Source organism: Mauremys reevesii, linkage group 4 (assembly GCF_016161935.1).
Source record: "Mauremys reevesii isolate NIE-2019 linkage group 4, ASM1616193v1, whole genome shotgun sequence".
NCBI lineage: Eukaryota > Metazoa > Chordata > Testudines > Geoemydidae > Mauremys > Mauremys reevesii.
In genome coordinates, this window is record NC_052626.1 from 68,864,785 (window position 1) to 68,877,397 (window position 12,613).

The window sequence follows — 12,613 nt, forward strand, 5'->3', positions numbered from 1 at the left end:
TGACTGCAGGGCAGCCTCCAGCCGGAGCGCCCGGCGCCGGTGGTTCGCTCTTCTGCGCGGAGAAGCCAGGCGGGGGCTTCTTCGGGATCGTCAGGGGGCGCTGCCGGGGCTCGCGCTGGCCCGGGGGTAGGATTGTGCGAGCGGCGGGGACTGGCGCTTCCTAGCCAAGGCCCCCTGGATAGGGATATTAAGCTGCGGGAGGGGTCAGGAGAAGGCTGTAACTCAGGGGAGAAACCCAAGTCCTGGGGGCCCTCCGGCTAGCCCGGGGCCATGGGGAACAACGTCCTTACGGAGTAAGTGAGAAATCGGGGATCGCGCCTCTCCCCTTTCATCCCTCTGGCATGGCTAGAAAGGCGGGGGGGGGCTCAGTTAGTCCAACCTGCCCTTTGGCTCGCAGCCCGGCGTCTTTCGCCGCCTTCTCTCCCCTGCTCTGAGCATCCCACCCTGGATTTGCGAGCTGGGAGTGACAGACGCGAGTGACACCCCAGGCAGCCTGGGTTTCTCGGTGACTCCGAAACATGCCCTGAGGGGAAAACCGAGGGACGCCGTGAAGGGGGAACAGGATGCTCGAGAGGTTCAGGTTCGTTAGGTTAGTGGGGAGGTTCCGCGCTGGGTTCTGACTGGAGCCAGGAGGAGCCTCGCGCCGCTCAGCTGAGACGCAGCGAGCACCTTCACTGACTCCTTTTTGTGAGTCTGCGAAACAGACCGAGCTGAACTGAGCCTCAAGGGAGAGAAGCTGGGGCATTGTCCGGGCAGTTCCAAGCATTTCCACTTTGTTCTGTTCCACCGGCTGGCTGATTCTAACATCGCCGACCAGCAGATGCTTAAGTAGATGCTCTAAGGTGGAGAAATGTGTAGTTGAGCTATGGAAATACTGTACTGTCTCTGGCTTTCATTTTTGCGGGGAATAAACAAAATTCACAGTAAAATAGGACTGATTCTCCTAACACTCTACATGCACGAAGATCTTTGCTTTAGAGCTTTTACAATCCTCTTGCTTGATCACTTTGTTTGTCATTTTCAAAAGGCTTTTAGTGGAAAATATAGGAGCTCTCTGGATCAAGGCTAGAACATCAGGAAGTTCAGGGAAGTTAAGTCGCCCTACTAGAGAGTCACCGATTAAGCCCAAAGTTCTGATCCAGATTTGTATTTTCCCAAAGTTGGAATTGGACCTAGGTCCCCTAATTCTTGGATCCAGAGTTTGGAGTCAGGCTCATCTTTTGCTGTTAATCAAAAATTTTATAGCTGCAGCAAAGATTTTTAAAAACTAGGTGTCTAAAGCTAGGTTCTTAAGTCCGTATTTATGCACTTAAATGGCCGGATTAAATCAAGGTGCCGAGTATCCAACAGCTCTCGTTGACTTCTTATTGACTTGGCCCTTAGCACTTTTGAAAATCTGGCTACTTGTTTAAGTGTGTACATATGGATTTAAGAATGTAGCTTTAGACACCTAGTTTTGAAAATCCTGCCCCCATTAGATTAAGGAGCTGTTTTTTATTTCACAGGTATTGAGAATGCAGTTGTTACGTCTGACTTTAATAGAAATGTTAATTAAATTTGTTTTCATTAGGGGAAAGCAAAATATCCCAAATATTTCATGTGGAGTAAAATCAAATTAGGAAAACTAACAGTTCAGCCATATAACTAGATTGTGTGGATTTTCCATCACAGTCTTTAAATCCAAACTGGATATTTTCTAAATGATATGTTATAGCTCAACCAGAAGTTATGGGCTATATGCCAAAATTACTGGGTGAGGTTCTATGGTCTGTGTTACAGACTAGATGATCATAACAATCCCTTTTTGGCTTTAAAATCTGTGCATGAAGATGTGAGGCTAAAATCTGTTCATGCCAGTATAAAAAGAGAGCAGGGTTTCACTTATGATCTCTGTCCAAACAGCCACATTAGAACAGAGTTCTAACTTCATTGATAAGGCACCATAGTTATACAGTGTTGTTCAACCTTTCGTGACCATTGCACACCCACTGGCTTTAAAGTAATAGTGTACGTCTCTAGTGCTTGATATAAACACTGTGATATAGTGGTGAGTGTGCCTAGGAAACTGACTATATGTATGTGAATAGTGTGGGTGGGACCATGGATAGAGGTGAAATTGATATATGTGCTGTATTGGGCTGTGCAAAATGTGATGTGGAGAGGAGTGAGCTCTGTATTTTGATATAGTTTTTAGGTCTGGTGCTTGTAGAAGGTTATTCTTTGAACAGGTCTGTTACTTCCATGGGGTTTCCCCCACAATACACTGCAGATCCTGAGCAATGTCATTCCCCTATATTAAATGAATGTGCATTCTGACTTGGAACTCTAATTCACAGATCATGTGAAAATATGGGCACATCAGCCCCAGTGGGGGGGGGGGGGGAGAATGGGACACTGTGGCTCAGGGCTTCAGCCCCAGGTAGGGGTTGGGTTGCCGGGGCTCCCTCAGGTTTGAAAATATTTACCAGCTACAGAACTGAACTCCGGCTGAACTTAAGCCCTGATCCCAAGTCTTCTAAGGTTTAAAAATGAAGGCAGAAGACTCAGAGGTGATTACATCTAGAGGAACAAGTTCTCTTCCTATCTTGTGATGGTAGACTTAAAGATCATGATGTTCAGGGATTTTGCTCACTTTTTGAATTCTTGTTCTCTCACTTAAGCTCCAATCATAGGCGCTGACTTCCCCTTTGTCTGGTGGGTGCTGGACCCCCTCCACCCACCCCCCCGCCTCTGGCCCCAGCCCTGCACTGACATAGCGCCACCCTCTTCCCCCAAGTCCCTGCCTCTACCCCATCTCTTCGCCGCCGCCTCCCCTGAGTGCCAGATCTCCACTCCTCCCCCTCACTCCTGGAAAGTCCTAAGCACCGCCAAACAGCTGTTAGGTGGCAGGGGGGTGGGAAGCTCTGGCAGGGGGCGGAGCAGGGATGCGGTGTACTGGGGGGGTAGAAGGAGGCGAGCACCCGCTAATTTTGGAGCACCCACAGAGTCAGCACCTATGGCCCCAGTCCAGCAAAGCACTTAAGTGTGTGCTTAACTGTAAGCATGTGAGGTCCCATTGAAGTAAACTGGACTATTCACTTATTTACTCAAGGACATGTTTAACTGTGCTTTGCTGGTTGGGGACTCAGTAACTTAAAAGTTGTGTCTTTGTTGAATATTTTTGCCTTCCACTAGTTTGTTGTAGGATTACACAAGGAGGGAAGGCAGCACGCACCAGTTCATTATTGTAAGGTTGTATTCAAGGTGGCTGACTTGAATGATTCTACTACATTTTGTATGTAAGACTCCTCATGCATATATTTGGAAAACAAACCTTTTTTAAAAAAAAATAAATCAAACTTTGCAAGTAGTTACTGAGGAGAAAAATAAAGCAGGTCAAATGCGCGGTTTTTGAACCTTGGCTGTGACCTTTTATACAGTTCTGTATTATCTCTTTAGATGTGAACAAGGACATAGGATTGTGGATGTTTTGTCTCTCAGTTCTAGTTTGTTCCCACCAAGGGACGGAAGAATTTGTATCTGTTATGATAGCGGGATTGTCTGGGTACAATGTTGCAGTACTAAGATAAAACACCGCATCCTCCCTGAAAATTGTTCTTGGAATCTGGTACCTGAGGAAACTGGGAGCCAAACCTTCAAGTGTCTAAACTACAGTGAAAATGACATTTAGAGTACTGGGCTTGTACTTTCCACCTTCCCCTACTCACCCACCCTTACTAGCATCATTTTATGGTGTTTCATGGTAATGCACCAAAATGTCTTTGTAACCAGTGCGTAATTGTAATGAAGGAGGTGCCAGGGCTCAAGCTGGGCAGCTGGAGAGTGGCGGCTGCTGACTGGGTGCCCAGCTCTGAAGGCAGCACCACCACCAGCAGGAGCACAGAAGTAAGGGTGGCATGGTATGGTATTTCCACCCTTACTTCTGCACTATGGCTGATGCCTGCACTGCCTTTAGAGCAGGGTGGCTGGAGAGTGGCAGAAGTGCTGGGACTACGAACTGCCAAACCTAGAGGTGCCAGGGCTCAGCGCCGGCAAACCCTGGCACAAATTAAGCACTGATTGTAACAGCTTGGTGTGCGTTAGGGTGTGTGTGTGTGAATGAGAGAACTTAATCTGGATTGGAAGGTGTTAGATTGACAGCCTTGGATATTGAAGTCCTCTATTTATGGATTGCACAACAAAGATACCGTATAGGCAGCAGTAGTGCAGGCATACCATACTCTGCCCCAGTCTGGGAAAGACCACTTTTCAGGGTGTGAAAGGAATTCAGTATGTGACACCATTCATTTTAGCCTGTCTGCTGAGACTGCCAACCTAACCACCTAACGACAATGGTGTTGGTAGTGTATGTGATATGGACAGCCGACTGCTGGGAACTGAAGTAAACTGTAGCAACCAGCTCATGCCAGAAGGTGTGAGACTTGAGTACCTCATTGTAGCCTGCATAGGTACTGATATGATGATTGCTCATGAAATTATCCAAAAATTTAAAATTCAAGTTGTTATACCTTCCAGAGTGTTTTAACAAAGATGGATATGTTTTTATTACTCCTCCATTTACAGGTTGGGAAGGATGGGGGTGGAAATGAAGCGCAGGGAGATAATGTTATTACTTTAGTATCATAGCATGAGACAACAGCAAAGCTGGCAGAAGGGTCCAGGTCTCTTGATGCATAGCTCTCTGCATTGAATGAGTGGACTATGTCTTCTCTGTAGCACCTTAGACCTTAAGACACCTGCCATGGAGGCTTTTGGTTAAAATGTCCCAACTGTTTAGCACTCTGCATGCTAAATAGCAAGTAAGCGCCCAAAGTCCCTGCTACCACTGCCTAGATCCAGCTGCGTTCCCTCTGTGTGCAATAACTTTTAATACATTTTCTGAGGCTGCCTCTCTTTCTGCTCTCAAACAGGCTACTTTCCATCATAAAGAAATCACCCTTGTTTTACAGTTGCTATATTAGGACACAATAGATTCCCCTAAATCGATGAAAAATTGTCAGGGTCCTCCAGACACAATTTTTCTTAGCCCCCTATGCTGCCAAGCTAGATTGGCTAGCTGGTTTTAAGTAAAGAAGGTCACATGGTATTTCTGTTTCCTGATTGGGAATCATTCTAAGAGTTATACTCATCCAATGTAAGTACTTGCAACTGAAAGTTCAAAATTCAGAATAGTTGTGGAAAGTATTTAGTGCTGTAAATTCACTGTTTTGGCAACCATTCCTGCTGGTAAACTTATGCGTTAGAATAATTGTGGGATACGAACATGAAAGGGGTGCAGTCAAAGGACAAAAAAATCCCACGTTTTAGTCAAGAAAATATTTGGGGAACATATTTAAGGTATTTGCTCAGCTTTACCAAAAGGTCTTTTTCATCCTTGGTCTCTCACTGTTAGGTATGTGATTCTGGAGAGATGGAATGGGGACATTGTCGTTTGCAAATGGAAGCATAAACTTAGTTGAATATGCTCCAGTGTGGATAACAGTGCCAGTTTCTCCAGAAGCCTAATGAATGAGGCTTTATCTCCCCTATTTTCTGCAACACTTGAATAGCTCGCAGCTAAAGGTTTGCCCTACTAGGACTGCTGTCATGCAGGAGGACACTTAGCCCCTGGCTGCCTAATGAAGTGAACTTTCTGGCTATGTGAACTTTAAATATTTTAGTCAAGAGACAAATCTGTCTGTCTGTCCCCATCCCCCACCCTCCCCACATAGTAGCAGGTTTTTGTGCTTAGCTACACATTGGCAGGCTGTGGGAAAGTCCTGCTGGGAAAGGTTACAGTGCAGCGGCAGTCAAAAAAGCTAATAGAATACTGGGACTCATCAGGAAAGAGATATATAATAAGAGATCATGTTGTTTCTATATAAATCCATGGTACACCCACATCTTGAATACTGCGTGCAGATCTGGTTGCCCCATCTCAAAAAAGATATATTGGAATTAGAAAAGGTACAGAGAAGGGCAACAAAAATGACTGGGAGTATGGAACCACTTCCATATCAGGAGAGATTAATAAAACTTGGGAAAGAGACAACTAAGAGGGAGATATGATAGAAGAGATATGATAGAAGTCTATAAAATCATGAGTGGTGTAGAGAAAGTGAACAAGGAAGTGATATTTACTCCTCATAACACAAGAACTATGGGTCACCAAATGAAATTCATAGGTAGCAGGTTTAAAACAAAGAAAAGGAAGTATTTCTTCACACAACGCACAGTCAGCCTGTGAAACTCTTTGCCAGAGGATGTTGTGAAGGCCAAGACTATAACAGGGTTCAAAAAAGAACTAGATAAATTCATGGAGGATAGGTCCATCAATGGCTATTAGCCAGGATGAGCAGGAATGCAAAACTATGCTCTGTGTCCTTAATCTCTGTTTGCTAGAAGATGGGAATGGGCAACAGGGGATGGATCACTTGATTACCTGTTCTGTTCATTCCCTCTGAAGCACCTGGCATTGGCCACTGTCAGAAGACAGGAAACTGGGCTAGGTGGACCATTGGTCTGACCCAGTAAAGCCATTCTTATGTTCATACAATCTCTGTAAATTATTTACTAATACATCACATTGCCTATTCAACTGTAACTCTGTCCCCACATCCCTGCTCAGCTGCAGAGTATAGATCAGGAACCCTCTTACCCACCCACTCTGCACTCTAGACAGCTAATATGGTTACACACTCTCAAACCACCACCAACTCACCACATTAGTTAATAGAGCCACTACTACATAGATTTACACACTATTAACTAGAAACACCAGCATCCTCCTTTTTGTATAAAGACCAGAAACTGGACCTTCCCTAATCCCAAAGTACTGACAACATATTGCATTTTATTCTCACTTACAGTCTAGAAATACCTTCCCCCCACAACTCACTATTCCATTATGAGTCAGGATAGATTGAATTTTCTATCTACCCTCCTCCTGCTGAGATTTCCAGTCACATGTCTTTCCAACTCACTCACAGGAAAAGGGTGAAAAGTCCTACCTTCCAGTTGACGATTATATGTATCCACTTCATCCAACCTGTTTAAAATACAAAGGGACCAGACCAACTGTGTAATGTAAATGCTGGGTGACACTGGTACTAGAGTGGAGCAAAGCTAGCCAGGAGGGGCTCTAGGGGGGATTGTGCACAATACATCCTGGTTCTCTTCAGTGACAAGAGGAACTGCTCTCTCCTGGACTCCCACTCAGAATCTGAATATTGGTTCATCCTGTTATAAAGATAGGGGCCATTTGCTAAAAATTCAGATCAGTGTTCAAATTTTGAACACTCCCAAGTGAATGTGTTCAGAGAACTATCCACAATGACTCAAAGTTCTTTTTTTAGAGTGGTAATAGCTAATTTAGAACCCATCATTTTATATGTATAGCTGGGATTATGTTGTCCAATATGCATTGCTTTGCAATTATCCACATTGAATTTAATCTGCTATTTTATTGCCCAGTCACCCAGTTTTGTGAGATCCCTTTGTAACTTTTCGCAGTGTGCTTTGGACTTAACTGTCTTGACTACTTGTAAAAAGAACAGGAGTACTTGTGGCACCTTAGAGACTAACAAATTTATTTCAGCATGAGCTTTCGTGAGCTACAGCTCATGCTGAAATAAATTTCTTAGTCTCTAAGGTGCCACAAGTACTCCTGTTCTTTTTGCGGATACAGCCTAACACGGCTGCTCCTCTGAAACTTGACTACTTGTGTATCATCTGCAAATTTTGCCACCTCATTGTTTACCCCCTTTTTTTTTCTCCAGATCATTTATGAATATGTTGAATAGTACTGGTCCCAGTACAGACCCCTGGGAGATACCACTATTTGCCTCTCTCCATTCTGAAAACTGACCATTTATTCCTACCCTTTGTTTCCTGTCTTTTAACCAGTTACTGATCCATGAGAAGACCTTCCCTCTTATCCCATGACTGCTTACTCTGCTTAAGAGTCTTTGATGAGGGACCTTGTCAGAGGCTTTCTGGAAGTTGAAGAATACTAGATCCACTGGATCACCCTTGTCCACATGCTTGTTGAACCCTCCCCCCCCAAAGAATTCCAGTAGATTAGTGAGGCATGACTTCCCTTTACAAAACCCATGTTGACTCTTCCCCAACAAATTGTGTTCATATATGTGTCTGATAATTCTGTTCTTTACTATAGCTTCAACCAATTTGTCTAATACTGAAGTTAGGCTTACTGGCCTGTAATTGTCGGGATTGCTTCTGGAGCCTTTTTTTAAAATTGGCATCCCATTAGCTATTCTCCAGTCATCTGGTACAGAAGCTGAGTTAAATGATAGGTTACATACCACAGTTAGTGGTTCTGCAATTTCATATTTGAGTTCCTTCAGAACTCTTGGGTGAATACCATCTGATCCTGGTGACTTATTTCTGTTTAATTTATCAGTTTGTTCCAAAACCTCCTTTAATGACACCTCAATCTGGGACAATTCCTGAGATTTGTCACCTAAAAAGAATGGCTTAGGTTTGGAAATATCCCTCACCTCTTCATCCATGAAGACTGATGTAAAGAATTCATTTAGTTTCTCTGAAATGGCCTTATCATCCTTGAGTGGTCCTTTAGCATCTCTATCGTCCAGTGGCCCCACTGGTAGTTTAGCAGGTTTCCTGCTTCTGATATAAATTTTTTTTTTTTTGCTGTTACTTTTTTGAGTCTTTGGCTAGCTGTTCTTCAAATTCTCTTTTGGCCTTCCTAATTACATTTTTACACTTCACTAGCAAGAGTTTATGCTCCTTTCTATTTTCCTCAATAGGATTTTAATTCCACTTTTTAAAGGATGCCTTTTTGCTTCTCACTGCTTCTTTTACTTTGCTTAGGCACAATGACATTTTTTTTATTTTTTATTTATTTATTTTTGGTCCTCTTACTGTGTGTTTTAATTTGGTGTATACATTTAAACTGAGCCTCTATTATGGTGTCTTTAAACAGTTTCCATGCAGCTTGCAGGGATTTCACTTTTGGCACTGTGTACCTTTTAATTTCTTTTCAACTAACTTCCTCACTTTTGTGTAGTTCTCCTTTCTGAAACTAAATGCTACCATGGGGGGCTTCTCTTCTCCCCAGATGGTAAATTTTATTATATTATGGTCACTATTACTAAGTGGTTCAGCTATATTCATCTTTTGGACAAGATCCTGTGCTCCACTTTGGAGTAAATCAAGAATTCTCTCTCCTCTTGTTGGTTCCAGGACTAGCTGCTCAAAGAAGCAATCATTTAAGGTGTCAAGAAACTTTCTCTGCACCCCAGTCAATATGGGGATAGTTAAAATCCCCCATTATTATTGAGTTGTTTTTTAAATTTTCATAGCCTCTCAAATTTCCCTGAGCATTTCACTGCCAGTATCCCCATCCTGGTCAGGTGGTCAGTAATATATCCCTACTGTGTTATTCTTATTATTTAAGCATGGAATTGCTATCCATAGAGATTCCATGATACACTGTGGTTCATTTAAGATTTTTACTTCATTTGACTCTATACTTTCTTTCACATAAAATGCCACTCCCCCCACCAATATGACCTATTCTGCCCTTCCAATATACTTTGTACCTTGGTATTACTGTGTCCCATTGATTATCCTCATTCCACCAAGTGTCTGTGATGCCTATTGTATTAATATTCTCATTTAATAGAGGCATTCAAGTTCACCCATCTTTAGATTTTAGACTTCTAGCATTTGTGTATAACACTTAAAAAAAAAATTGTCACTTTTTCACTGTCTGCCATTATGTGATGTAATTGAATGGGACCCTTTTTCATTTGACTGTTTCTCATCAGATCCTACCCATATTTTATCTTCCATCCTCTCCTCCTTACTAGTGTATCTAGAGAATCTCCATTAATAGATCATCCCTTAAGGAATGTCTCTGTCCCATGTGCTCCTCCACACCTGTCGGCCCCCAGCCCTTAGTTTAAAAACCTTAACATTAACAAAGATTTATCTGATGATAATAGTCAATGTTGACCACTTGTCCTAGTGGCCGTGTTGGAGTTCTTGTGTTAAAGGTACGATGGCTTCAAGAGGACACACCACAATAGCATGGAGGAAACCTACACTATTCAACTGCCTACATTGTAGGCTAGAGCCAAAAGCTTTGGGAGAAGGCATCTCACCTACATGCTCTCAGACAGGAACTAAAGGAAAAAAGCCCTGCCAGGATAACCATTTCAAAGTTTGTATTTTTCTTTTCTCAGTGTTTTTTTTGTTTTGTTTTTTGTTTTAGAGCATCTTGGAGGATCTGCCTAAGCAGACAAAGAGCTTTGCCATGGCAGAGCTTGCAATGGAGAATAGAAGCTGCATGGACTGGCAGAAACGATGCCTCGCATTGGAAACCCAGCTCTTCAAATTCCGTCTTCAGGCTAGCAAGATCCGAGAGTTACTAGCTGAGAAGGTGAGGCCAAAGCTATGTACTAGAATATGTCTACCTTCCTATTACTGGGTTAAGTGATGAAATCAATGAGCAAGAACAATCCATCAGTTGTACTACATCTGGACCTAATTCCCATTTACACTATGGTCACTTTATATTGTTAAAGAGCCTGATGGTGATGTGCCTCCCAGCGTGGTGTAAAGTGGCATTAGTGTAAATGAAAATTGGGCCCTGTGCATCTGATGTTCTATACCATCAGACTCATTTGATGCAAAGGCTCCTTGGTGGCTCACTGGAATTTAATATTTTAATTTTTCACCTCTGGAGACCTTTGAGATTTTTGTCTCGGGTCACAAATGAAAGACGTTTGACAGGCTCATTCCAGCTTCTTGTTTGTTCACACCACCGCACAACTGGCAGTCTCTATCCAGGGAAGGACTCTGACTGCTGCAGGGCACAGACACAATAGCAGAGTTGATTTGGATCTTGGGCCAACAATAGCAGAGGATGCTGCAGGTCTGGATTGGGTTGGTATTCGAAGAGCTTTGGGGTGCCATTAGAAGAGCTTAGAGGGGCAGGCCAAAACTATCAAGGGGAGCAGCCACTCAGGACTGAGATGCACTATCAATGTTGTGCAGGGAAGCTTGCACAGCACCTGTCTTTTTAATAAAAAAACAAAAAACAACAACACTTTTTTTGTCTCTCTCACCTTTTCTTGTCCACTAAATTCACTCAAAGTTGGGGAGGATGGGAGAAGGAGTTTTTACTTCCCTTCCACCCCTGGGCCTGGATTTCTTTTTTCTCTGAGATTTCTTTTTTTTTTTTTTTTATTAATCAGTGTTTTTGAAGAGGAAAAAACCATCTGTCTCGAAAGTGAGACTGAAGTGCCGTAACAGCAGGTGTATTTATGTTCTACAGAAGGCTGCAAGTCAAAGCTTATTCCTTGAACTCTTCATGTGAAATTATTTTCTGCTAGCGTAGCTCTAACTGCCTTTCTACAGGTTCCCACAAAGCATAAGGCACAGGATTAACCTTTTAGAAATTAAGAATAGTACTTTCAACCACATGCAGTTTTCTGGGACCCCTGTTTATTAGCCTCATGCCTGTATTAATACAGCTTATAGTTTGCTTTTGATTCCCTCACTGGATCCAACATGTGGTTTATGATAATCCAATTTAAGAGGGTTCAGCCAATCAGTTATTTATACGGTGGTAGCAATTTCCTTCAGTCACAGCTAAGTAACTATTAATCTGTCCCTGATGATAGTTGTGACCTACATCAGTTTTTGCTCCATTTTACATTAGGAACCCTTGTTTTTACATTTCTTCAGAAAACAGTTATCTCAGCCCCTGTAGTGATTTTTTTTCCCAATCTTACTTTCACTTTAATTACATTTTTCACTAACATGATATATAGCATTCCAGTCCTGTTCATGCCACACTTCATACAGGTCTGAGAAACTCTCAGCTCGCTTCATTTTGGGACGGTAGCTTCTAAGCTGAGCTCCTCCAAGGCCGGTCTATACTGGGAACACTTTCTAACCAGTTTTAAAGCCAGTGCAGCTAAACAGACTTTACGCACTGTATAGAGCCAGAATGTAGGCCTGGTATTAAGGCAGCCAGACCAGCTTTTATGACACCAAGGAAATCTAAGTCTCATTTCTTAGGCTGTGTATAGCCATTTCCTAGCTTTAGTTCTTTCCATGGAAATTCTTAGACTAAATCCACATCAGACTAATAAAGCTGTGTATTAAATTTCCTTCTGAAGCATGAACACCCCATAAGCCTGTTTGACTCTCCCCTCCAGAGAACTTTTGATGAAAATCCTGGCCGGGGGCAGTGGGATAGAGTCACTTGCTTCAGGGAGCCCCCTTACTGAAAGGGAAGCGACTCGGGGGCTAATCCAGCCCTTCAGTCAAAGCAATAGGCCCTTTGTTCCCTAATCTCAACAGTTTGGTTCAGTGATCAAGTTACTCTGTAACCAGCTGTATGGCTTGTGATGGGGTTTGATGAAAGGTCAAAGAGCGAGGCCCCATATAATTAATGTATATCAGGAGGGGAGCGAAGAGAAGGACAAGGTAAGGGTCAGGTTTCAGGACATATGTGAACTTGCTTGTCCAAGTGAAATTTTACAGTACACAGTGCCCCTGCTGAAAATAGATTCTCCACCATCTGATGGTGGTTAGGTGGCCTGGGTCAGGGGTTCCCAATCTCTCTGAACTGGAAGAC

The 12,613-nt window shown here is 43.0% G+C and overlaps 1 protein-coding gene across 10 annotated transcripts in view; it reads left to right on the forward strand.

The window, feature by feature from the left end:
- Positions 1–12,613, forward strand: part of PLEKHH1 (pleckstrin homology, MyTH4 and FERM domain containing H1) — a 92,917-nt gene that overhangs the window by 582 nt on the left and 79,722 nt on the right. For 6 of the 10 annotated variants that reach the window (XM_039534608.1, XM_039534603.1, XM_039534612.1 and 3 more), the window contains exon 2: positions 10,238–10,405. The exons of 1 other annotated variant lie outside the window; for it this stretch is intronic. In XM_039534608.1, coding sequence (XP_039390542.1) covers positions 10,280–10,405 — 126 coding nt within the window. In that variant the 5' untranslated portion in view covers positions 10,238–10,279. Of the gene's footprint in view, positions 1–164; positions 294–493; positions 590–10,237; positions 10,406–12,613 lie in introns of those variants that run through there. 3 more of the 10 variants (XM_039534606.1, XM_039534604.1, XM_039534607.1) reach the window with 3 other exon arrangements.